General features: G+C 38.9%; 1 protein-coding gene across 8 annotated transcripts in view; it reads left to right on the top strand.

The window, feature by feature from the left end:
- Positions 1 to 26,296, top strand: part of LOC124286763 (MOB kinase activator 2-like) — a 44,827-nt gene extending 18,531 nt beyond the window's left edge. For 2 of the 8 annotated variants that reach the window (XM_046723195.1, XM_046723193.1), the window contains exons 2-5: positions 10,956 to 11,122; positions 18,497 to 18,599; positions 19,334 to 19,458; positions 20,094 to 26,296. In XM_046723195.1, the coding sequence (XP_046579151.1) occupies positions 10,956 to 11,122; positions 18,497 to 18,599; positions 19,334 to 19,458; positions 20,094 to 20,437 (739 nt within the window). In that variant the 3' untranslated portion in view covers positions 20,438 to 26,296. Of the gene's footprint in view, positions 1 to 1,044; positions 1,067 to 9,448; positions 9,505 to 10,955; positions 11,123 to 18,496; positions 18,600 to 19,333; positions 19,459 to 20,093 lie in introns of those variants that run through there. The other 6 variants (XR_006901109.1, XR_006901106.1, XR_006901108.1 and 3 more) reach the window with 6 other exon arrangements.
- The last annotated feature ends 899 nt before the right edge of the window (positions 26,297 to 27,195 follow it).

The raw sequence follows: 27,195 nt of genomic DNA, 5'->3' as shown, positions 1-27,195 counted from the left end.
GCGGCATGGTGCTATATGGGGTGTAAGACATGGATGCGACATGAAGCAATGTGATACTTACATCATACACATTGTTTCGTGATAACCTTTCTTCTTTTTGTCTTAGTGGTACTGGTAACTTGCATTTAAATGCTTGTATGCATGTTCTAGTCATGAGCAAAGTGTATGTATTTCATGGAGTGGTTAACGTGAACAGTGTTATTTTAGTGATATTTGAACATTATCATTTCGATTTGTCCAAAGCGTCTTTGTTTTCTCATGGATTATCGACATAGAAACTGTGTGAAGATCAGCATCTTGCGCTATAAGATCAATGAAATGGAAGTGTTGACTAAATGAGGTGTATTTGTTTTCATTCATGTCCGAATAGTGGACTTAGATGGATTTCATCGCCTTTACAATGTGATTTTATTTTATATCCTTAATAACTGTACTTGAGTGAGTGAGTTGGTTTTGTTACGCTGCTTTTAGCAATATGTCAGAAATGTCAGGGTGGGGGAACACCAGAAATGGGCATCACATAATGTACCCATGTGGGGTATTGAACCCGGGCCTTCGGAGTGCCAATCAAATGCTTTAACCGCTGTGCTACCCCACAGCCCCAATAACTGTTTGAAACTGAGGAGGAATATCAGGAGTCATTGCCGAGCCGTTAACAATTAATTGTTTAGGTGGTCCCTTAACCCTTAAAGATCACCAGAATCCAAGAAGCCCCCTTAAATTTGATGACTATTTGGCCTTGGCATTTATTGCATGTTAAAGTAATTTCATAGTGACGCTTACAGCCTCTTTCCATGTATTATACACCCTCACGTGAGATGTCTTGTACTGATTGTACCTGACCTTGTTGAAGTGACAGATCTATGACAGGTAGACAATTCGTTATCTTGTACGTCATCATCGACATGTGACGTGACCTTGAGCTTGCCATACTACAAGGGTCAGCTGATAATGAACAAGCGTTGTGATTATTGTCACATGAACTGACTGCATCATTTTCGTCACACTTGCCTGGGTCTATTGAGAGCATGTGACATCATCCAGGATCTTCCATTTTTAAGGGAATGTAAGTGGGATTTTGTCATTTTTAATTTGTGTATGTGTGTGTGCATGCGTGAGTGCATGTGTGCAAGATTTATTCAGATTTAAATACTTTATCCAAACAACTCCAGAAACCAAGAAGTTGCTGAACATGCTAGTTCTTCATGTACAACAACCCGTAAAGGTCCAGGTTAGAATGAACCTTCAGTAACCCATGCTTGTTGTGAGAGGCGACTAAAGGGATCGGGTGGTCAGGCTCGCTGACTGGGTTGACACATGTCATTGCATCCCATGTGTGTAGATCGATGTTCATCATAGCTGTTGATCCCTGGATTGTCTGCTCCAGATCTGATTATTTACGGACCGCCGCCATCTAGCTGGAATATTGCTGAGTGCGGCATAAAACTCAACTCACTCACCCAACAGGGAGGATGGGGTTGTCAGGCTCACTGACTGGTTGATCAATGTTATCTTATCCAAATTTGTAGATTGATGCTCATTATGTCAATCCAGTACTGTCTTGTTTGTTGTGTATGATATATAAACAAATCATCAGATTCCATTTGCATACTGATTTTCAAATCCTTTAGAAACGGTTACACCTCCTTAGATGTTTGCTTATGACTTAGTTTCTACTGTATGCTTTTCAGTCATATTTGGAAGATTCCTCTAAACCTCTTATGTAAATTACTAATCCTTGAACCTTTGACCAGCTTAATATCTTTACAAACTTGTTCAAGTGAATGATAACAATGTTTGGATAAGCTTAACATTTAATTCTCTCCCTGGGGCCAGTGTATACACAAACCAGACAAATAGTATTATCATGCACAATCTGTGGAGTGTTTAGATCATGTGTGTACAGTGTGATGATACTGCTAGTGTTGCACACATTGTGACAATCCACATGTGTCCCTCATTCAGTCTCTGCTAGTTGTTTACAAGATATGCTGTGATATATGTGGGAGAATCAACAATGGGTTACTCTACTCAGATAAGTAACAGGACGAGTACAGTCCTGTGCAGAATTATGTTCCCTCTTCATTGTGAGATTTTGGTTCACACTGCTTAGGCTGGTAAATTGCTTTCTAGTGTGTTATGACCTGATAGTATTACATAAGATCAAACTACAACCTTCTTAAAAAAATTGGGGTGGTGGGATAGCTTAGTGGTTAAAGCATTCGCTTGTCATGCTGAAGACCCGGGTTCGACTCCCCACATGGGTATAATGTGTGAAGCCCATTTCTGGTGTCCTCCGCCATGATATTGCTGGAATATTGCTAAAAGTGGCGTAAAACTAAACTCACTCACTCACTCATTCTTTAAAAATCAAGTTTTAAGAAAAAGCATTCTGGGGTGGCTTAATGGTGTTTCACATTATTACTTTGCAGATGAAATGTGCACATGCGTAGACCAGTGGTGAAACCTAACTTGCATGTCACACATGCTGTTATTCATGGATTGGTTTGTAATTCATGCTTGATGTATTGTATACACTGTACTATTTGTGTAATTGAAAAAAAGAATATCTGGGCGTGTTGCTCCATATGTGCAATATGTAATTATAATGCTCTCAACATCATTGTACTGGAAATATTCTGTCAGTAGTTACAGAAGACGTCTACAATATCCTTTGCTTTAGAAAGCCGTATTTCCTCTCAGTGACGAGTCCCCTTCAGAATCAAATCTTGTACCTAGCATTCATTGATTATTTTAAGTTGATAGTGTGTTATCAAATCCCATGTGTTTAGTTATGTTCATTCTGTCAACCAATGGTTCTGCTTGGTAGCTCCAATATATTGAACAAGCCACCTTGACAATCTTTGCCAAGAATGTCTGTGTCTGCTTGTCTGAACTTTTAAGATAAAGTTCAGTGTTTTTGATTACACTATTAATAGCTGGGCTGATTAGATCACAAGAAATTACTTGGACCAGTGGCTAAGATAGCAAACTGTCTTGATAAACTTGTAATATTGCTGGAAATACCTTGTGGTAACTTTCACTTCTTCAATGTTTATTTTAATCAATCTTGATGTATTACATGAAATGTGGAAATGTGAGCATAAGGAGAGCTTTAGAGGTTTCTCATTCGTCACCATACTGTTTAGCAGTTGATATATTCATATGAGTTACAGAAATGTGTGTTCAGTACAGATGTTTGTTGTGGCCAACAGCCTGATAATGATTTGAGTAGATATGCTACACTATACAACACTCTCTCAGCTGAACCAACAGTTTCAGGGAAATAATGGAATTGTTCGAGGTAATTTCCTCCCAACTTAAGTCACATGTTGCTCGGCAGTGTTTGTCCATGACAAACGACGTGTTACATTGATTTCATTACCCTCCATATGGTATTCTTTCAGTATTTTGCTGATTCAGCTATTCTGCCTGGGTCAGTCTGCCCTTTGGCCAGGAGGAAGCCTCATCATCATAAGGACTTACCTTTTGCGCTTTGTAATGGAAAATTGGTTTTGTCACATTACGTCAGTGCAAGCATAATGGAACCTTTATGAGGATCTGGCTTTCAGATTTGCCACTGGGAGACAGTTCCTTTTCCCTTCATGGTTCCTAGTGTGTTTCCCCTCAAAGTACTGTAATCAGGCAGAGGTCAACTTGCCCCCTGGGCGGGAGAGAGCAGGCTTGTGTGTGGCCACTGAGGCTGCTCAGTAACTAGCATGTTTTCAGAGAAGATTACCATCTACTTGTCTATGCTGGAGGGCAAGTGTGTTGTGTAATCTCTGCCAGAAAAACAAGGTGCTAGACAGGATTTGTTGTGCCTAGCTGTATTTGCTTTGACCTTTCATTCATTCCTTGCTACCAATTATACTGGCTGCTTACAACTGTTATTCACTGTTCTATGGATGGACTAATTACTCATTGTTGTCAGTTGTTAGATAATTGCAACACATCCTCATTTTCAATTGACACAGATCTTTGGTTGGTCAACATTTTGATCATGATTACTTTAGGAAGTAGGAGTCTGTTTTATTCTAACTGTACCAGGTGTCGTTTAGTAATTATGTAATGGTTGTTGAACTATGTAAGGTGGTCTGGTGTTGGTCTCCTTCATCTGGATGATACTTTCATGGAGGTCCAGATCTCTGGAGTCAGTATGCATCAGGAAGAGAAGCTACCTCTAGGATTGGTGAAAGCTGCTCACCAGTATTACTCTAAGTTGTTCTGTTTTATAAGGTAAATATTTCTGGATTCAGACTGGTTAGAAGATGATGTATATTTACTAGTTCAAACAAAAGCACATTTTATATGTTACAAGAAGGTTTTGTTTTCATTTTAGTGGAACCATGTTCCAGTGCTTGTGAGAGGGTTCTTGTTAGAATAGGACATGGTTTATGGATAGGGTGGTCAGTCTGTTAGTGACTAGTTTTCCCATGTCATCATGCCTGATTGTATCTGTGATTCCATATCATAGATGCCATGTCTTTGATCCTCAATACCATTAACATTTGTATGTCCTCAAGGTTGTAATCTACTGCCTGTATCACTTATACTGTCCTCTCACTTTATATCTACCTGAAAAACTATTCACAACAGCACACTCGCTTGCTCGCTCGCTCACTCTCTCACTCTCACTCACTCTCACTCACTCACTCACTCACTCACTCACTCACTCACTCACTCACTCACTCACTCACTCACCAACCATAAAGTAAGTCAGACTATTAGGCAAAATGTTTTAAATAACTAATCTGACCCTCTTTATCTCCTGTTAACTGAATAAATGTTTTCACAGCTGGAAACGCCCATCAAGAGGTGAGGTGAGGTGAAATTGGGTTTTAAGTCGTGCTTGAGAATATTTCGCTCATATGACGACGTGCATGTGTGTGTATGTGTATGTGCGGCTGCTTGTACTAGCCCAGACTGAAGCTGGTTTTATAGTGCTAGCCCACTGAGATACCATGCCGCAGTGAAGCATGAATACCCCACTCCGACACATTATACTGACTCCGAGCCAACCAGTCTTTGTTGTACCCATTAATGCCGAGCGCCAGGCAGGGACCAACAAGTACCATATTTTAACGTCTTTTGGTATGACACGGTCGGGGATCGAACCCGCGACCTTCCGCTCTCCAGGCGGACGCTCTAACCACTACATCACGGAGGCGATCCCCCATCAAGAAATCATGTGTAACATTTTGAAGGAAATCATGTGTAATCTCATATTGTTATTGTTACTATTTCGACCTACCCATTCAAGAGACACTGCTACTAACATCATTCCCTTAGAAGCTAGCGATGTTAAAGATTTTCGAGCCTTTCAAAATTGTAAAATGTATTCCTAGCGACTCATATCAGTTGGGTCAATGTTGACTGAAACAAAGCCTTGTATTTTGTTTGGCCTAACATGCTACCAAGGAGCCAAGCCCAGTGAATGTTTCTCTGTGAACGTCATTCAGAACTCCAAGTAAGACATGCTCAGCACACTTCAACCTCCAAAACACACCTTGGAGAGGCCAGGTGAAATTAAAACACTTGCCATGTACACTGTGTCCATTTTCAATGATTTAGCTAATATTTGTTGAGTACCAACTTCCCTGTTTGGTTGGTAGCCAAGGTAGTTTACGTTTCATTACCAAGGTTACTGTGGAGATAATCCAGGTGAAAGGTGAGTTTGATCGCCATAGCAAATAAGGGTGGGGCAGCAGTGTTCGTATCAGGACTCGCTGAAGGATAATTGTGATACTTTAAGGACGTGGCTTGCGTATTAATCGTCAGACGGAAGCCATGTGACCCTTTGTCCTTTTGCAACACCTGATGTTAGGGTCATATGAATATTTATTGCCTTATACTAATAATAACTTGTTAGTGTTGCCTATGGGCAAAACCACATTGTGCTGTTGCGTGACAGATTTATTAAGTGTTTTATTTTGATACATGTGTGCTATGACAACCGCATGACTTGTTGAAAAATTTCCACATGATTTTATTATGACGGTGATAGTGACTGGCTAATCAGTTAATCAATGATCAGCAAGGAAAGTGATTCTTGCTGTTTCATGTGGGTTATTAGCATTTTAATTACATTTCATTTTATGGTGTTGGGCTTGCATTTGTAGTTTGACTTGCAGCTCTATTATTCAGAACTCTTCCTTGCTTAAATTGTGAAAATATTTATCTGCCAGTACCTCAACACACATGGTCAGAATGCTTTCTTCAAACATTCTTCATTGTAATGTGAAGTCTTTAACTTGTTAGCATTGGGCAGTTAAATGGCTTCCTCACACTATTGCAACCTGGCTTCAATCGACTGAAAAGACTTCCTCACACTTGTATAGATGCCTCCCAATCATACTCTTTTCATCACTTCCTTGAAACCAGTCGTACAACAAAACATCGCTTCTGTTGTTCATCTATGTATTGTTATCCTTCCTTACCATGAAACCCATGTACTTGTTCACAATTAAGCATGGAAGTCAAGGAGGTCTTTTCATGACACCAGTGTTAAACCTAAAAGATTCTGAGCTCCCAGATACAAATATTATAGGAGCACATGTTAAGAAGCACAGAACTCCTTATTTTTTAACCATAAAAGGCTTCTGTGTCATGTTTATGCAGTTGAGTTATAGACCAGGATGTGTATTATTGTATTGAAATTCCATCTTAGTGGTAAACAACACTAAGTGTCGGGACCCTGGCTTTTGCTGTCACGCCACATAAACATGGTCATGGGTTTTTTATCAACAGTGAGTTGTATTAAGTCCTCCACGCCCTTTGTGTGTATGTCCAGGTGGCCGGCATGTATATAGGCAATAAGCAGGTTCAACAAACTGTCTCTATAGGGCCTTTGATATAGCTGACTACTATCAACTTTGTCCACCTCAAGGACTGGCCATGTCATGCATTGACGTGGGTAGGGTTCACAATCACTTCATTCAGACTCATAGAAACATGGTCAGTGCTTGATTTCTTTTGGGTATGATTCTGTCTCGGGAGACAAAATAAAAATATCTCTTGTTAAAGTTGCTGCCAAGAGGTGGAGTAAGTGGAAGAGTCAAAATGTCAATGCAACTTACATGTTTCTATATAAAGTTACATTAAACAACTTCGCTATTTCTTGAGTGCTTAAGTTAGCTGTCATGAGAAGTAAACTTAATATATACACTGTTTTATATAGTTCTGTTTTGGGGTAACAATATGGACAAAATAAATTCCACATTTATCTGAGGGCTCCACATATATCACATATTCAATACTTATCAAGCATTTTGAATAGTTGTGATGGAAAACAGCTATCTGTGGCTTTAACCACTATTCTTACACCTTAATCTAGTATTATTTCTTTGGGTCTTGTAAGATCACACAGTAAATGTTCATAAACTAAGACTGATATCTATAGAAAAAAACGTCAAACTATATTTTGATGCTAGTAAACTTGAAAGTTTAAAGGCCTAGGTTGGAATAGATCTTCAGCAACCCAGGCTTGTTGTAAGAGGCGTCGAATAGAATTGGTTGGTCGGACTCACCGACTTGGCTGATAGACGTCATCGTAACCCAATTGTCTAGATTGATGCTCATGATGTCAATCACAGGATTGTCTGGTCCAGACTCAGTTTCTTATTATTGCTGTCTTATAGTTGGAGCATTGCTGAGTGTGGTATAAACAACAAACTAACAAAAGTGTTTGGCACAATTTGAGGTATGTTTAATTTTTAGTATAAGTCTGTTTTGTATATTTTCACTCCAAGAGAGAGCCAGTTTGAACTGAGATGCAGATCTTTGCCATACATTGCATGAATCTGTGAATTGTTCGTGAAATAAGATCATTAACTGTTGCCATTTTGAGTAGATACATGTTTAATATTTTAAATCATAGTAATATGTAGACTGTCATTTTCCTGTTTTTTCGGTTTTGAAAAATAAAATAATGTATTTGGATATTGTGAAACCCCTATGTCTACTACTTTTTTCCTTTTCACTTGACATCACAATGCCATCAGCAAACCATTGTTTTGTCTCAGGATGCGGGGCACTTCATACTGACACTATTCATATAATTACAGAATATGTTTTGTACATATTAATAGTGATGTGATATGAAAGTCAGGAAAACTGACTCATGGAGGAGTAGTTGTGTACTTTGGTCACAGCATACATAGTTCTGACATGAATTCCTTAGCAGGAAGTGTTTTCTCTTCAAACAATATCTCCCCTAAAACTGGTGCCAAAAATAATTAATGATGTCAATCAAATTTGTATATACCGGTACATGTATTAGTATCAGAAATATGTGAAGAAATAATGGGACCTGACTTCTATTAAATCACCTGACTGAGTTGATTAAGCCTATATCATGTTCTCTCAGCATCTGATGTAAACATCTGCTCAGTCTCCATTATACCTATGATTCTGACACTTCACAGTCTTACTTTTAGCTTGATAACGATGTCAGAATCTACATCGAAACATCACTAAACAAGAAGTTGTCATCCATAAAGTTTTACGTTTCATTCTTGATCAAACAGTTAACTTCACATTCTTGTTCCTATCAGTATTCTGCCCCGAATTTGTTTAAGATGTTCAAATCACATTTCCATGATGGCTGACTTGGCAGCCATATTTAAAAACCTATTATTGACTGTTACTCAGCATGTACTTGCCTCCAGACTATTCTTTGTTGCAACTGTGTGAACACTTGTTTGTTCAAAATACATCTGTGTTTTCTGTATTAGTGTTTGCCTGCTATGCAGGACTCCCTAAGACACATAACTTCATATAGCTATTCCAGCATCCTTGTTACTGGCATTCCACCACAAAAGCTCATCATCTGGGGATGTTATTGAAGTTGGTGCATCTTTCAAACCAGTTACTAGACCTGAACGACCTGTAATTAGCCTGGATCCTCTAGCTGCCATATATGTAGCTCAATAGGACATTTACCTGGATGTTTTTGTTGACATACAGTCGAACCTGTTCCAGAACACCTTGGGACTTGTTTGGAATGTAGTCCTGATTGCTCTTCCTATAGTGGTCACCTGTAGTAATGTCTCTCCAAACAAAGCAGTGCTCAGTCAAGCAGGATTCACCTTAACAGGGTTCATGAAGTTTTCAGAGAATGGAAATGTATTCAAGTATCTTAAATGATTCAGTAAACATTCCTATCTGATGTATTATGTCTATCTAAATGGCAGGTCACAAAATACAAAGTTTTTGCTTTCCATGCATCTGTACTTTCTCTTTTCATGTATTTAGTATTATTTAATCTGTAATACAGATTTTAATTTTTTTGCTTTGGAATGGCTTTTTTGAGTGAAATACGGTATTTCGACTCTCGATGTTATACCTTGCAAGACCAGATCCTGCTGTGTGTGACACTATCATTACCCCAACATATCACCTGGTGGTAGGAAGGCTCAGTTGTCAACATACAAGGGATCTTTTTTTGTAATGGTAGCTGTTTGCAATGAAGGAAGCAGCTAAGAGATACCTCTGGCAGACAATGAGGTAAGGTTGTCCAAGTTTTAAACTTTATTCAAACCTTGGAACATTCAGTTTTTGTTTTGGTGTTGGAGAGTACCAAAAGGTTCAGGTACATTCTTCAAGAATACGAATAAGTGGCAAGTGCCTGCCTTTTGCAGTCCTCTGTTCTTTTACATTCTGCAATCTTTATTGACCCATGAAGATGCCGTTACAATTGGTCTTCAGTAGTCCATGCTTATCAGAAGAGATGATTAAACTTGTTTTAAAAAGTAACCAACAGAATTGGATGCTCAGACTTGCTGATTTGTTGGATACATGTCATTGTATCCCAGTTGCCTAGGGGGGCGGTGGGGTAGCCTAGTGGTTAAAGCGTTGGCTTGTCACGCCGAAGACCTGGGTTCGAATCCCCACATGGGTACAATGTGTGAAGCCCATTTCTGGTGTCACCCTGCCGTGATGTTGCTGGAATATTGCTAAAAGCGGTGTAAAACCAAACTCAGTCAGTCAGTCAGCCCAATTGCCTAGATTGATGCCCATGATTTCAAACACGGGACTGTCTGGTCCAGACTTTGTGACATGTATACTTCCCATCAAAAGTTTACACTCACTAGTGTAAATATAGCCACTTTCTTCAAGCAACTGTTCTAAACAAAAATTTGCAAAATATTAGATACTGTTAAAAGGTACTGTTTACACATGAACTGATGTATTGTAATACAATTTCGTAGCGTTGAAAAGATTATTGTTATGAGTTCAATAAATGATAAAAACTCAGTGAAAACTGGCGAATTCTCAACAAAACTTTACGCAGCTGTTCACATGCACAATATTTGCACATGCTTTTCAGCAAATTGATGCATGATCCTCGTGCAATTCATCTGCATAAGGTTTGCAGTTGGTTCCCCCAAGTTAGTGGAGAAATCAATCTTCGATGTAACCATATGTATATACATAACATATAGTGAATGTTGTAAGTGGGTCAATGGGAGGTATACATTAACTAAGGCCTACTTTGGCCAGGTTGTCTAGGTTGCTGCAAGTCACTATGCAGAGTTGGGTCACTTCCATGTGCCAGTTAAGGCATAGGCCCCAGTTAAGTTTCCAGGTTTGTCTACACCATAGCTATTCTCATCAATTTGCCAAAAGTGGTGAGCATCTAAAACCTGCATCACTTAGATGTTTCTTACCTCAGCCAGATGACTTGAAATGATTAAACTGAAATACTATTCAAAGTGGTATTAAACCAGATCCTACAACTCAATGGAACAGGGTCCCGATCGACAAAGCGTTCTTTACATTACGACTTGTCGTAGCTCCATAGTTTATCATAGGCTTACGATGTGTCGTAGCGCTACAAACTCTTTTGGATCAGGACCCAGAACCTCAGCCTGACCTCGAACACAAATTCATTTGAAATATATATAAATCCTGTTCATCAAATCTTTGAAAGTAATTTAATGTTTTGTTTGTTTCAGGAAGGGGAGACGGAAAGATAAGGACTCCCCTACCCCCCCTGCCAGCGAGGAACAGCGTCAGTACCTGGGGGAAACGTTCATCAAGGAACGTGTCACAGAAGCAGATTTCTTCAAGCTAGTCTCACTACCTCCACACCTAGACTATAACGAGTGGTTGGCTACTCACAGTAAGTATTAACCTTTTCTTGTGAATGTAGCAATTGATGAGAAGAATACCAGTGATCAGAGTGTGATTATGACTAGGAATCAGGTGAACTGTTGACTACTGTATTCCTAGCACTGACAGTGGAGATCCACTTTAGCATTGTTCCACAGCATGTTGTAAGAGGAGGCTGAAGTGGTTTGGATGGTCAGACTCGGTGACTTGGTTGATAGAGGGGGGCGGTGGGGTAGCTAAGTGGTTAAAGCATTCGCTTGCCTAAGACCTGGGTTCAATTCTCCACATGGGTACAATGTGTGAAGCCCATTTCTGGTGTCCCCCACTGTAATATTGCTGGAATATTGCTAAATGCGGTGTAAAACCAAAACTCACTCACTTACTTTGTTGATAGCATATCATTATACTCCAACAGCTACAGGTGTTGCTCATACTATCAGCCTCTGGTTTGTCAGACCTTTAGTTGATGATTTCACACCACCATGATGTGGCTGAAGTATCGATGACTGGGACAAGAAACGGAAACCCAAAGTTTAGCCTGGAGATATGTGTGTAGGCTAATCACACACCTCATACAGGGGCGGTGGGGTAGCCTAGTGGTTAAAGCTTTTGCTCGTTACACCGAAGACTCCAGATTCGATTTCCCACATTAGTATAATATATGAAGCCTTTTGGGAGCAGCCTTCAAATAAGCTCTTCGGAGCTTGTTGGCCAATCCATTCATAATTTCATGAATAATTATGTTTAAACCGTATGAAGCCAATTTGTCTTGATATTGCTGGAATATTGATAAAAGCAACATAAAACACTCACTCACTCACTTCATACAAGTTTGAGAAAATGGATGCAAATCTTACATAGTTGCAGAAATGAATTACAGATGATCACGTTATATGCAGTTAAGTGTTACTGGTGTGAGGGTCCACTGATGGACTTCACTACAGCTTGCTGTGTAATATCGGCAGTTAAGGATGGAGGGTAACTGTAGTGAAGTGGTAAAAGGCACTGCAAGTAATTTACCTGAGATTTTAGCACGTCCAAAGTCTGCCTATTTTGTTTGAATTAAAAATTCTTAGTTAGTTGACATGCTGAAATACAGATAAAAAACTAACTAACTTACAACTTAGGTTTGTGTTGTGGGCTGGAGAGTCCCTATTAAAAACTATGCGTAAATGTATGCAGCAGTAGATCAAGAACAAGAGAAAAGTCCCTTGAAGAATGTTAAGTCATGATGATTCACTTGCTCCACACCTTTCATTTTGTTTTTGCTGTCTTAACTGCATCCTTAAGAGAGCAGCAAACCTTTGTAAATAGACAGATGTTTACATAAGGAAATAACTGATAACACTGACGCAAAAAAGAATGACAACTGGGATTATCATTGGATTAAAATGTGGGTGTGTCTTTATAACCTGTCATTAAGCCCTCATGAGGAAAAATATGTCAGTATGATGTCGTTGACAGTTTGATATATGGCGATCAATAAACATTTTTATTTGATAAATTTTCCACTGGTAGAATGATTGAGTTGTTTGTGCATGTAGGACAATTTATCATTGTTTTCAGAAAAATACGGAAAGAAAAAGTGACATTTTGGTTTGATATAATTTTGTCATATATTTTAAAAGGTATGAAGACATTTTCTCTTAGCATATGTTTCGAATAATTAAGTCAATAAATGTGAGAAGAAATCTGTGTTGAGAAAGAAAGTAGAAATCCCAAACAGAAATGAGATACATGTATATATCTACCACTCAATGTACATTAAATGGGTCTGTTGCGAAACCTTACTGTTATCCTGCCATGGATAAAATCAATGCTGACGATAATACAGCCATCTGTCACTCCATGTAGGTTGTGATTGCTGTGGTGGCGTGTGGCAACACCTTGCACTGGCTGCTCACAATGGCCAGGAAGGGGCTGAGGCCTCTACTGTGCAGTTGCTCTTGTCATGATTGCTGTTAAGTGTCTGGAAATATTCAAAGTGAGGAAAAAATGAATTTGTTGACTGACAGTTATGGTTATTAGTGACTTAATTATACCATCAAAAATAGTAAGGGCTATTCCATTTTGCGAGCATGCCACTAATGCATATGAGAAAAGTAAAACATATCCATACAGATGAAACATTTCCAAAGGAATGAAATAAATTGTCATATTTTCCTTAATTTCTTTTCATCATCTGTTTCCTCCTTGGCTTCATCATTTGTATTTTATCAATCTTGTAAATCCAATATCCCCTACATTTTTTGGATGGTATATATGCATAAAATCTCATGGTATTGGAGCTGTAATAGGTGTGATTTGATTATTCTGGACTCTAGTGCAATTTGACTAACTTACCAAGAGCCTCTTGCAGGATGTATTTGTTTGGTTTTGTGATACACATTATTACTTAAACATGTGTGGACATTTGACAGTAAAGGAGTCTTGATTGTTTTTGTGATAACAGTACTGTTTTTGCTCACTTGGACTAAAAAATAATGTATACAGCGATATGATGTTGAAATAGGTACCCATCTTTCAAACATCAGCCAGAGTGAATGAGTAAGTTGGGTTTAACACCACATTGACCAGTATTACAGCATCAGCTGATGTTGGAGGAAGGTGATGCAGGTCACCAACGTTCACCACATCAGCCACATGTACAGATTTCACTGAATGACAAAATATGCAATTATGCTTTTTTACTTCAAATCTTTGTCCATGTTGTAAGAAAATGAAAACAATTTTTGAATCATGACATTTTTTTGTCAATCTTAGGCCACAATTCTCCAAATTTGTGAAACAAATTGCACCTAGTTTCATTTAAGTTTACCTTTGTCCAAACTGAAGGTTGTTCCATGTGTCCTTGAGGTTGGATGCAATACTATTTGAATGTAGGGACCCCTTACATCTTTAACTTTTATCAATAGGGCAATGACAAGGACCCCTTCACTGTTTTTTTTACACTTTTCCTTTCACTGGATGAAATACCACGCCCGTCAGCCAGGCAAAAATGACATGCCAGATACTGCAGGCTCAGCAGTTTCACGTTCACTTCCTTCATTGCATTTTCAGCATCCATACTGACATTTTGGCAGTTATTGACCACACAGTTTCTCTCCTTGATTAATTCTTTCTTAGAAAGAAATGACAGACAACTTAGATTCATATTGGTACGACAGGGAGCCATCAAAAATACTGATCGATGGAGGTTTGGGGCAGTTGGGGCACGGAGCACTGGGCGGCTCAGCCCGGCAATTACTGCTGGTCTAGAAACCGGCTTTATTCTCCCAGATTAGGAGACTCTTTATGCTTTGTAGGTTTTCATATGAAGTTTCTTAGTTACTATACAAGTTATTATTAGCTGAGACGGACGTCTTTTCATATGGTATGGATGAAATGAATTGGTGTTGAAAACTTGTCGTTTCTTGAGCCATGACTTTCCTCAAGTAGAAATTGGTTGGTGAATTAACAGGATGTCATGTTGATATGCTGGAGTAGAGAGCTGTATGCCACACTGAATATCGCTAAGCTCACACCACAGTTTATTGGTGTATTTTCTCTATCAAGTAAAGTGAAATGAACTGGCAGTATCCTCTGAAAAGGATATGGATAAATGTTTTGTATATCGTAACTATATCGAGATGCTTTTTATTTGAATTTTACAGAAAAATTTCATGTTTGCTCAGTTCTGTTGTATGGAAAACTGCACAGAGTATACTCTTAGGCAGCAATACATGCTGATTGACCAGATGCAGGATATTCCTTATATACTTGCAGTCATATTCTCTGAATTTATAATAGTCATCTTCCAGCGTTTGAGATTCATGCCAGCCCTCGTCCACTTGCCTGGGACTACTAAACTGTGCTGAGGACAAGTAAAAAATCAAATGACGGTAGTCCATTCACCTAGCAGCATTTGAGGGGTGTAAGTCTCTACCAGTTCTCAATGCTTCATTTTTGTTTCAAATTGGAACTGAAAATGTTTACAATCTCATGAACATTTTTTCTTGTTCAAGCAGGACTAACTACAAACTCAAGTGTTCAGTGTAATAAGTTATACATTTGTGCTGAAAGAAAATCAAATTTCTAAGACTGCATCTTTTGTCTCATAAATGATTGGACAAGGACTTGACATTACTTGACCTCAGCATGTGGGTACACTAACCAGCAAGATGTGAATGGTTTGTACACCTATGAGTCTCCAGATCGTTGGATGTTAGAAGCCATCAATTATTGATTTGCTTGAGCATCTCGATTGGAGCTAGACAGTGCTCAGCAGGGAGTTTAATGCATAATACAAAGACTCACACCTCCAACCCAACAATTCACTGAAGGGTCCAGGCTGAATGGATGAGAGCTCAGGTTAGCCACTCAATGAATATATCACCCAGTTTGTCTTCTGTTGGACTCATCCTGGTGGTTATTTGATCTCACCAACACATGGAAGCCAATTTGTTGATGGATTGTTGAAGAGGGCAGGGAGGGAAGCTCACCTTCTACCAAGAATACTTATCTCAGCATACAAGTCTTGCATGAACTCTTTTGTTTGTATTTATTTATATTTTGGGCTATTTATTAAATGAATCTGTCGTGGTTGTTCTATGGTGCCTCAGGTATTCTAATCACATTATAAATTATGGGTTTATGTGGAATTTAAATATCAACATAGGTACAGTATGTGTAGCTCATTTCAGTAAGCCTCCTACAGATATACCTGATGAAAAGCTGACATGTTGCCAAAAAGTGGCCTCACTCACTCACCAGTATGAGTGATTTGGTGTTTGATGTTTCATTTTGTATGACCTATAACAATTTAAGTATATGCTACAGTGACTAATCTTGAAAGCAGATGAACTTGGTGACTTGAGAAGTTAAACCAGCTATGTTTTGTTGGATATGCTGTGTTCATGAAGCATGACGACAGTTAGTCACCCTGAATTGAGTCAGCTACACCATCGTTCTATGAATAACTTCATGTCTCAATAGGTTGTTTTTATTTTATTCATGTTATCTTTTGATGTTGGTGATAATAATGTCAACTTGACACACAGCCTGTCTCAGTTTATTGACAACTATCAAGTTGCTGATAGCATTTAATAGCCAAGATTAGATGATGTCATTCAACATACGGAAGTAGAAGCTAGGTTTAAGAGTAGGGGGGAGTGGATCTCCATCTTTTCTCTGTTGTTATGGTCAATATTTTTCTTGCTTGTGTAAAGGTGATATAACTTAAATGCTCACAGCTGTGCTTGAAAGACAACGGTTAGGCCAGACCAGCTCAAAAAATAAAATTTTAATATTTATATTGGCCAGAGATGTAAATGTGCAAGAAAATGTTTTTAGATTGTTTTTGGCCCATATACACTTCATAAATTGCCAAAAGTAAAATACTTTTAGTATTTAAAAGGAATATTACTTTGACTGGTGATTGTTATTTTTATTTTTTTTCCCTCCTGCCTTTAGGTTTTCTGAGGACAAAAATCAGTAAAACAAGAAATAAAATTGGTCTGGCCTTATAATAACTTACAATTGGCCTTCAGCAACCCATGGTTGTCATAAGAGTGAACTAATGGGATCAGATGGCAGTGTTCACTCACTTGTAGATCAAAGCTCAAGATGTCAATCACAGGCTCGTCGGATTGTTTATTTGCAGATGACATCATATGGCTGGAATATTGCTGTACAGCGTTAAACAACTAACAGACATTATCCTGATGTTAAACAAATTTGTTAGAGGGTCCTTAGATTCCAGTACTTCGGCAGCAACCTTTAAAGACCCTTGTTCAACTTGATTTTAAGCATGACAATTCTTCTTGTTTCATGCAGGACCTTTTTTAAATATACCAAACTTTGAAGGTTTCCTTATCTGCAGGTAGAGACCATATACTTGTTATAATGAAGACATTGTGGTATCAACACTATTTGAAATACAAAAAAATGTCTGTTAAATAAATGAAGAAATTCTTGCAGATTTATCTTTATGGAGAAAAACAAGAAAATTAAAAAAGTCAAAGCATGAAAAACAAGACGTGTACATAATAAGATCTGGCTCCTGAACTACGGTTAACACTGCCTACTTGCTGTGATAGAATCTGTCTTCAGGCAAGTAGTAGAGCTGTACAGATTGATGAGAGACCATTAACTGAGATAATAAGGTACTTAAAATAATATAGTACTTCACCATAGCAACAAAATCGTGGCCAATTAGTCTCAGGTCTTTATCAAAAGAATTGACTAAGTAGAAAGGCTTAAATATGGATTGGGTGATTCCTGGAACTGATACTGTACGTGACAGATACCTAATACAAAGCAAGCATGGACCTGAATAGACTTTAATGGAGTATGCGGAGTTTAAGCCCTGCTTTATGCAACATGAGAATTGAATTTCCACAGTCAGTTTTTCAAATCAGTGGTTGAAGTTACTGCTGTTCATGTTGGTTGGCAGCTTGTAAAGAAAATAGGGATTGTGTGGTCCAGATTTGATTATTTACGGTTTGCCGTCATATAGCTGGAATATTGCTCTGTGTGTGTCACAACAATCATCAAACACAATGTACACTCATGGAAACGAATAAGGGAACACATGAAAGTACAAGTGTTCCTTTATTTATTTCCAGAATTTCACTCACAGTGCAATACATACCTTGTGAAGAAACCTGGAGAAGAATAAAGGAACACTTGTACTTTCATGTGTATATTAATGCCTAGTGGTTAAAGCGTATGTTCGTCATGCCAAATAATCGGGTTCGATTCCCCACATGGGTACAATGTGTGAAGTTCATTTCTGGTGTCTGCCGCCGCGATATTGCTGGAATATAGCTAAGACGGAATAAAATCAAACTCATGCACTCACTTAGTCGAGATGTTGTAGTCACAATGAATCAGATCAGTAGTTTTGATGTCAAAATTGAGATAATAACTAAAAATTTGAAAATGTCCAAAATTAATTTTGCATGATGATCTTTGTATAACTTTGTAATTAATGACTAAGACACGCAGTAATTTAACTTAATACACTTCAGACTGGCATCATTCCCGACTATTTGATACCAGTATGTCAAATTTGAAATGGCACATTAACCCTGAGTCACTTAGATTACTGACTGGATCCCAATTATTTTCTACATGACACGACATCTTCCTATTCATGTCTGATAAATAAAGCTATCTGTGAGCTATTTTCTTTTGTTTTGTGGTTAAAGCGTTGGCTCGTCACACCGAAGACCCGGGTTCGAATCCCCACATGGGTACAATGTGTGAAGCCCATTTCTGGTGTCCCCCGCCTTGGTGTTGCTGGAATATTGCTAAAAGCGTCGTAAAACCAAACTCAGTCAGTCAGTCTTTTGTTTTGCTTACTTGATTGTTAGAATCTAACATATGTTCCTTTGCCTTTCAGCGATAGCGTTCTTCAACCATGTGAACTTAATGTACGGGGTGATCTCTGAGTACTGTACCTCTGAGGGACAGGCATGCTCCTCGATGGCAGCCCCGGGCAGTGTGTAAGTTTACAATTAGCTTTTGACCATAATTGTGCAGGATAACTTTGTTTACATACACCACTGCCTGCAGGGCTGTATGATATCATCTGCAATTTGATGGTGCATGCTTGATTTATTTTTTGAAAGTGTGGTTTGAGGTAAGGTTGCTTATATAGTAAGGTCTTGCACATTCTACATACAAAATGGAAAGGCATATTTGTAATGTTTACATTACAGTTAGGTCAGGAAAGAAACTATAATGTGAGGATGCTACGCTATTGATGCAGCATTAGATAAAATATGAATACAGTATCTGAACTTTGGACAACACAAGTCATTTAGACAATGTCTTTATCTAAACTGGGGCGATAAGGTAACCTAGTGGTTAAGGTGTTGGCTCGTCACGCCGAAGACCCTGGTTTGATTCCTCACATGGGTACAATGTGTGAAGCCCATTTCTGGTGCCCCTTGCCGTGATATTGCTGGAATATTGCTAAAAGCGGCAAAAAACCAAACTAGCTCTCTTATTTGTAATGTTTACAGTACAGTAAGGTCAGGAAAGAAAGTATAATGTGTGGATGTTACTCCATTGATGCAGCATTAGGTAAAATGTGGGTACAATATCTGAACTTTGGACAACACAAGTCATTTAGACATTGCTTTTATGTAAACTGCAGTGTTGGCTCATTTCTATTGTAATATTCTTAAGGACATATGCAAATATTTATTGTAGTTTTTTCACCATCTATTTTCAGGCAATATTATTGGTATGATGACAAGGGGAAGAAATACAAATATTCAGCTCCTCAGTATATTGACTATGTCATGACATATATACAGACGTCCATCACAGACGAGTCTGTCTTCCCAACAAAGTTTGGTGAGTACACTTCATGGGAAAGTTTAACATGAATTTGAAATTTAGCACTTGTTATATTTCTTTGTGGACAATCACCTTTAGTAGATATATCTGGTAACTGTTTGCACATGAATAAGAACAGTCTGGTAGTGGGGTCATTCTATCTGAGTGTGCCCAAACAAAGTGGGTCATTGCTCTTGCTATCAACCACTGGTTGGAGTAGCCAAGATATTATTATTTACAGGGCAACATGATGTAGCTGGAATATTGCTGACGGCAACATAAACCAACAGTGACTCAAAGAAGTATGTTGGTTTTGTAGGAGGGGCAATGGGGTAGCCTAGTGGTTAAGGCATTTGTTTGTCATGCCGGGTTTCGATTCCCCACGTGGGCACAATGTGTGAAGCCCATTTCTGGTGTCCCCCGCCGCGATATTACTGGAATATTGCTAAAAGCGGCGTAAAACTAAACTCACACACTCACTGATTTTGTTGGATTGAGGTAAAAAAAAAATAATGAGAGTGTTACAGTTAGTGTTTCAGTGTGCATAATAAGTGAAGGAATAGTGTTTTGCAGTGCATCTGCAACTTAACAACTCTTATTCTTGTGTATTTCCCCTTATATAAAGTGATTCTGTAACTGTTTGTGTCTTTCAGGTCATGTCTTCCCAAACTCATTTGAAACAGTTGTGAAGAAGGTGCACCGTTATCTCCTCCAAGTATTAGCACACATATACCATGCACATTATAGGGAACTTCTGACACTTGGCCTGCATGGCCACTTAAACAGTCTGTTCACTCACTTCATGGTGTTCAATATGGAGTTTAACTTACTAGAGGAGAAGGACACGGAGGTCCTCCAGGACCTGGTGGAGGCCCTCCTCAAATGTCTAGAAGACTATAACCAGAGTATACAGGATAATGCAGCTAATGAAGATAGTGCAGACACACCGGAAGACACTAGTCCCCAACAGCCAGAGAAACAGCTGCTGCAAACATAGTGGATTCCTAACCTTTGTCTTTCATATCAACAGGATGTGTAATGGTCGTGCATTTGCATCGGGGACTCAGGATATAGTGTGGAAGGATCAAGGATGTGATACTGTGCTAGGGAGGAGTGTATCAACAGTGTGACTCTAGAGAGAGAGAAGATCCTGGATAAGGATCTGAATGCTTGGATGTGGAGTTGGTCCTCATGCAGCTGAAGAAGGATCTCGTGCCTCTTAGTTTCAGCTTTCTGTAGTTTGAATGGATCAGTGTTCATAATGTCATTTTGGGTGATAATTTCATTTTCAGCAGGGTTTGTGCTTTGTTATTGTTTTATATCAATGGTATATAAATACATGAATGCTAATGACGAATTAATGAGGTGTTATTTGCTTATTTGGGGTAGAAATGTTAGTTCTTTGTTGAAAGCCATAGGCATGCTTCATTTGTTCCAACTTCCGATAAGGATTTGATAAAAGGAAACATCGATCCTGTTTACTGATCTGTATATTGTTTTTACAATATCTGATGGAAGAAAATACCTCGGTGATGAATAATGACAAAATGACAGTGTCGACTGCTACAGATGAGTTGTAGGTTGCCATTGAGGTAGATGCATGATGCAGAGAGACTGTGATGTTTTCCTGGTGTAGAACTTGATCAGTGTGATTCTTCTGACTCTGTGGTTTGGGTATGAGGAACCCAGTCCAGGGTTTCGATGACTATATGAGGACTGCATATTCTTGTTTCAAATCTTTCCACACATTGACCACCTTACAGAGTTCTGCAATAGGCTGCTACCCACACCCTCTCTATAGAGATGTATGCTTCACTAATGTATTGCTGTGGACTGAAGTTAGAACAAACAATACTCTGTGTTGAATATAGTGGCACATTAGGGATTTTACCCAGCAAGAATGTATTCATCAACACTAGCTGGTGTTGTGTGCTGTACAGCAGGTATGTGTTGTAATTTGTTATGTCACTTTGTGGGCCGGGTCAGAACACTGGCATGGAATCTGATGTGCAGGAAAGTGGCGATTCTTTCAGATCTTCAGATGAAGAACCCAATTACACCTTTAATGAATAGTTACATACTTTGGATGATGCTGGACAGTTAGTGCCAAAATGATTTGAGTTGATGACCAGGGACCAGGTCATCATAGCAGATAAGGACTGATATGTGCCAAGTCAATACTCTTGGAGAAGGCTCTCATGGTCAGATTTCTTGAAAGATGTCATGGGTTTTATCTGCAAAATGCAAAGATAGGATTCCCATTGTTGCCAATAATATTGTTATATGGGGCTGCCATTGTTATCAGTCTTGAAGAAGGTGCCAAGGAAGTGATGGATGTCAAACAGGTAATCGCGTACAGGTGCCAAATATTACCATGCAAAGGCTGTATTGTTGCTGTGTACGTCCTTGGCAGGATTGAAGTTTGACCTCATGAAGCCCAGGGCTCTCTTGTTGCAGGGTTGGAGGTGTATAACATAGAGTTGATTGTGCACTGGTGCCAAGCCTTCGTTCTGCTGCTTGCCAAAGAATTGTGGTGTAGAACTAATCTGACACTTCTGTGTGCCTACATGTTCTCTATGACATCTGCTGGAGGACGATGATAAGTGACCTTGTACAAGTACCATACAGTTGGCTGCAGTGATATTCCTGCAGTGATGGAGATTCTCATGCAGTTAACACTGCCAGTCTTAGTAGGCTTTATTGGATGAAAAATAAGGAACCTCATTGGTTTGGTCAAATGTAGTAAATATAATGTCATTAATTCACTGAAAACTGTAAGAATGGATGAAAAACAAACTGAGCCGTGTGATGAAAAACATTTTAGACAATGCCGAGAGCTATGCCTTTGACTGTACACTCATGTATGGTTGTGTTAGTATTGTGCTGATGTTAAAAGTGATAGCACCACTAGCATTTGTCATGAACACAGTTGTCTGATACAAGGAAGGTTCAATGAGATGTTCATTTCTTTCAATGTGAATTTGGATGATTTCGGTACTGTTAATGGTATGTTCCGGCCAAGACAAAAGATATACTGATTTCTTAAATGCTTGTTTTGATCATTGCCATTTACTTTGGCAGTCTGAATTCTAAAAGGTTGAAATGAAATTCATGTAAATAGACTTTTCTTTAGTCCTTGGATGACATTTTTCGATTTTCATAAAGCCATCCTTTGACTTTTGGAAAAGTTTCATGAGGTCTTAAATCATCGTCAACCTGACCAATTTACAAATGATTTGAAGTTGGATTTGTAGTACTCAGTATAGTTCTTTGTTCAAAAAATGAAAAGCAATTTTCAGACGAAAAGACGTTTCAGACTTCGCTATTTACATTGCTAATGGTAGTTGAGATTAATGAATTAATGACAGTTTCTTGAAGGATGACAGAATACTCTGTCCTATGAAAGAAAGTTCATCTTTTGTTCCTTGTATGAGACCAGCTGCTTTGTCTACAGTAATACTGTCATAATACCCTGATGTCATCCATGGCTGGAAGTGAACACACGTAGGCGACGCTCCAAGTACTGTCTGTGTGGGCAGTCTTGTTACTCAGGCCACTGCTACTGATGATCACTTGTTGCTGTGAACATGACCCCAGTGTTTAGACATGCATACTTCCTGATCCAATTGCTTTGTCTTCTGCAATACTAGAACGTTAAGTGGAGCTGTGATATCTTGGAAAAATGTACATACTCTGATAATAACTATGTTAATGGCTTTGGTCATTCAGTGTCTAGGTATCATATTAATATATATTTTCCTCATACTTAAATTAAGCAGTATTATGTTTCAGCTTAAGCAGAGCACAGTAACCTTGAGTAAATGCAGACATTTACATATACATACCATCTTATAAAATAATGCCAAATGTTGAAGTTTAAAATTATGCTCGAATGCCATTTGTGTGTTCTTATCCGCAACACTTTTGGTTAAAATGTCCCCACAAAGATGCTGTGAATTCTGTATGTACGGACTTGAGTACACTAATTCATGTAATAAAGATCTGGGTTTCCTCAGCACTACCTATGACCTTCTTTCCTGTTAAGGTTGAATCCAAAGGCATGTAGAGGGGATCCCATAAAGCAAGACATGTGAGGCATTTTTATTCATAGCCAAGAAACTGACATGCATTTTTCATCTGATCTCTCATCTAATATTTAAAGTAATATCTTGTTCTACATTTACCTTTGAATTTTTCACATGTTGTTCCTACACAAACTGTGAGCATGGCACATTGCAGAAAAAGGATAATCATGACAAATCTGTAAACCTCCAATTTTGAGCTCCCAAGGGGAGATAATCCAGCTTGGCAGCATTATCCAACATGGCCACCCCTAGCAGCAGCAAAGCATAAGAATGTATTTATTTTATAGATTATTTATTTTGTTGTAGATTGTAGTATTTTCAGTTGTTGTCAGGGTTTGTTTCAGGACGTCCCCAGATAAACGCAGTCAAGCTAACGATGCTAACACTTGTTACTGACCATTCACTGAGTGCTTAAAGCTCTGCATTTCTGATGTTTCAATACTTTGAGTGAATGTCATTTCCTTTTGTTTTACCAGCAGTTCTGATTAGAATACTCTGGATTATGTGTAATACTTACAAACATGCATTTTGTTTTTCTTTTGCCTTTGAAACTAATTTTATATTCCTGGGTTGAAATATTCCATATGTGTTCAGGAGTTAGAACCAAAATACACATGCCATTGTTGTTCTATCATTAATGTCATATATAGCTTTCATTTCATTAACAAACACAATGATCTGTCACTTCTTTGTGGTTTCTGTCTGTAACTGTTTGCCTCAATGTGTGCAAATGTGATTGCCTTCAAATATTTGGGGCCATATTGTGTACCAATCAAACAAGACAAAATATTGCAAACCATATTGGTTGTTTTGAATTTGTGTTTAATATTTTATTGTCAAATTTCTCACTGTTGTACACAGAAATGAGCCCTTTGTCAAATATGAATAAACAGACAAGTGTCATAATGACAGGTAGAAAATGAGAAATCAAATATTTTAGGCGTGTCACACTCACATTAGATAAGGCTATTTAGGTCGAGCATGTTTTTGGATTTCACTGAAGGCAAAATAGCATTTAGTTGTTTTTGATGAGCAATTTGTTAAAAAGTGGGAAACGCTACAGCCCATGTTTCACATGCTATACACTTCATCTTGTCATGGCAAGTTGGAAACCTTGCCTAGTCTTTTTTTTCATAGTGAATTAGAATCCTAACATGGCTATTGTCATTGTGAAATGGAATCTTAACCTGATGATTGTCATTGTGAGGTGGAACCCTAGCCTGATGATTGTCATGGTGAGGTAGAATCCTAACCTGGTGATTGTCATGGTGAGGTGGAACCCTAGCCTGATGATTGTCATGGTGAGGTAGAATCCTAACCTGGTGATTGTCATGGTGAGGTGGAACCCTAGCCTGGTGGTTGTCATGGTGAGGTGGAACCCTAGCCTGGCTGTAGTCATGGTGAGATGGAACCCTAGCCTGGTGATTGTCATGGTGAGGTGGAACCCTAGCCTGGCTGTAGTCATGGTGAGATGGAACCCTAGCCTGGTGATTGTCATGGTGAGGTGGAATCATAGCCTGGCTGTAGTCATGGTGAGATGGAATCTTAACCTGGCTGTTGTCATGGAGAGATGGAATCTTAACCTGGCTATTGTCATGGTGAGATGGAATCTTAACCTGGCTATTGTCATGGTGAGATGGAATCTTAACCTGGCTGTTGTCATGGTGACATGGAATCATAGCCTGGCTGTAGTCATGGAGAGATGGAATCTTAACCTGGCTATTGTCATGGTGAGATTGAATCTTAACCTGGCTGTTGTCATGGTGAGATGGAATCTTAACCTGGCTGTTGTCATGGTGAGATGGAATCTTAACCTGGCTGTTGTCATGGTGAGATGGAATCTTAACCTGGCTGTTGTCAGGAAGAGTGGAACCTTACCCTGACTGTTGTCATGGTGAGTGGAATCCTAACCTGTCAATCTACTCTATAGAAGTGTTTCCTCTGCACTAGTATTCATCTGAACCAGACCTTACTTCATAATATCTGTATTTCATGTGGTTAGTGCCAAACATTAGGAGTGGGATCTCTAGAGCCTTGTAATTTGCCCTATGAGTTTGCTTACATAGTATGTAACAAGTGATACTATGGATCTTGCTAATGTGACTAGCATGATCTATGTTCGTCCAGGCTTTGTTAAATATACTCAAAAGCATTTTGTGTAGTATTCAGCTATTATTTAGGACACCACATGCTGAAAGAGCATCTGTTAATGGATGCAAATGATAGAGAATACTCTGAGCTGTGTCCCCACCTTTTGGTTTGACATAGTGTAATCAGTATTTCAATAAGCATCGGACTCTTATATAGCTTTTGTGTAAAAACATTCAATGTCCCACATAATGAAACAAATCATAGTAAGAAAACTTACTCTTTTTAAAGAATGTTTTGTATGGAAATGTGCTAAAACAATAATTCAATGACAAATCAACTTGGGGCTTCTTGAAAATATCTGAAACAAATATGCCTAGTTCTGTTTTGTGAGAATGAAAATAATGTCAATTTTGGCCTTAATATGCTAGGAATTTGGGGATAATGATTTGTAAGAATCATATGATATTTTTTTTTTGATTATGATTATATGTGTTGCATTCTTCCAAGTAGGCTTATACATGTATGAGTTGTGTAGAGGACACTGTGTGGACTCTTGGCACTAATCAGATGCTCTACAGACACTACAGTAAGTGTAACTGTGTATCATATACTTCATGGCTGTCATCAGCTCAACACAATACATTTTACTCCTATGTCAAAATAAAAGTTATATTATGAAACACTGGTGTCTGTTGTATGTTGTTTACCCTTCAATGGGGATGGGGCCGGTGGGGTAGCCAAGTGGTTAAAGCGTTGGCTCGTCACGCCGAAGACCCGGGTTCGAATCCCCACATGGGTACAATGTGTGAAGCCCATTTCTGGTGTCCCCCGCCGTGATGTTGCTGGAATATTGCTAAAAGCGGTGTAAAACCTAACTCAGTCAGTCAGTCAGTCAATGGGGATGGAAGATTGTTCCAGACATGTAACGGTCATGTAAATGTATGTGCACATTGCATCCACTTGGTGTTCCAACCCATGAAGATCCGGGTTAGAATGAACCTTCAGTAACCCATGCTTGTCGTAAGAGGTGACTAACTGGATCAGGTGGTCAGGCTCTCTGACTTGGTTGACACATGTCATCGGTTCCCAATTGCGAAGATCGATGCTCATGCTGTTGATCACTGGATTGTCTGGTCCAGACTCGATTATTTACAGACCACCGCCATATAGCTGGAATATTGCTGACTCACTCACCCTTGGTGTTCCAGAAGCCTTTCATGGTTAAACACCGGCTCTGTGAGCCGGTCATCTATAGGTCGGAACACTGAAGATCCTGGTTAAAATTGGTCTTCAGCAACCCATGCTTGTAGAAAGAGGCGACTAACGGGATCGGGTGGTCAGGCTTGCTGACTTGGTTGACCCATGTCATGGTATACCAATTATCGATACTCGTGCTGTTGATGGTCTGGTCGAAACTCCATTATTTACCGACCGCCACCATATAGCTGGAAAATTGCTGAGTACAGCATTAAAAACGAACAGGTTGCCTCACTTGGGCACGACTGAAACCAATAAGCAGAGGTTTGAATACTGATTCTGTGAATTATGTTTAAAGGTTTGCCAGCATAACGTATGGCTT

Source organism: Haliotis rubra, unplaced genomic scaffold (assembly GCF_003918875.1).
Source record: "Haliotis rubra isolate DU_JTF1 unplaced genomic scaffold, ASM391887v1 Scf390, whole genome shotgun sequence".
Taxonomy (NCBI): domain Eukaryota; kingdom Metazoa; phylum Mollusca; class Gastropoda; order Lepetellida; family Haliotidae; genus Haliotis; species Haliotis rubra.
This window is presented reverse-complemented; position numbering and strand designations above follow the sequence as displayed.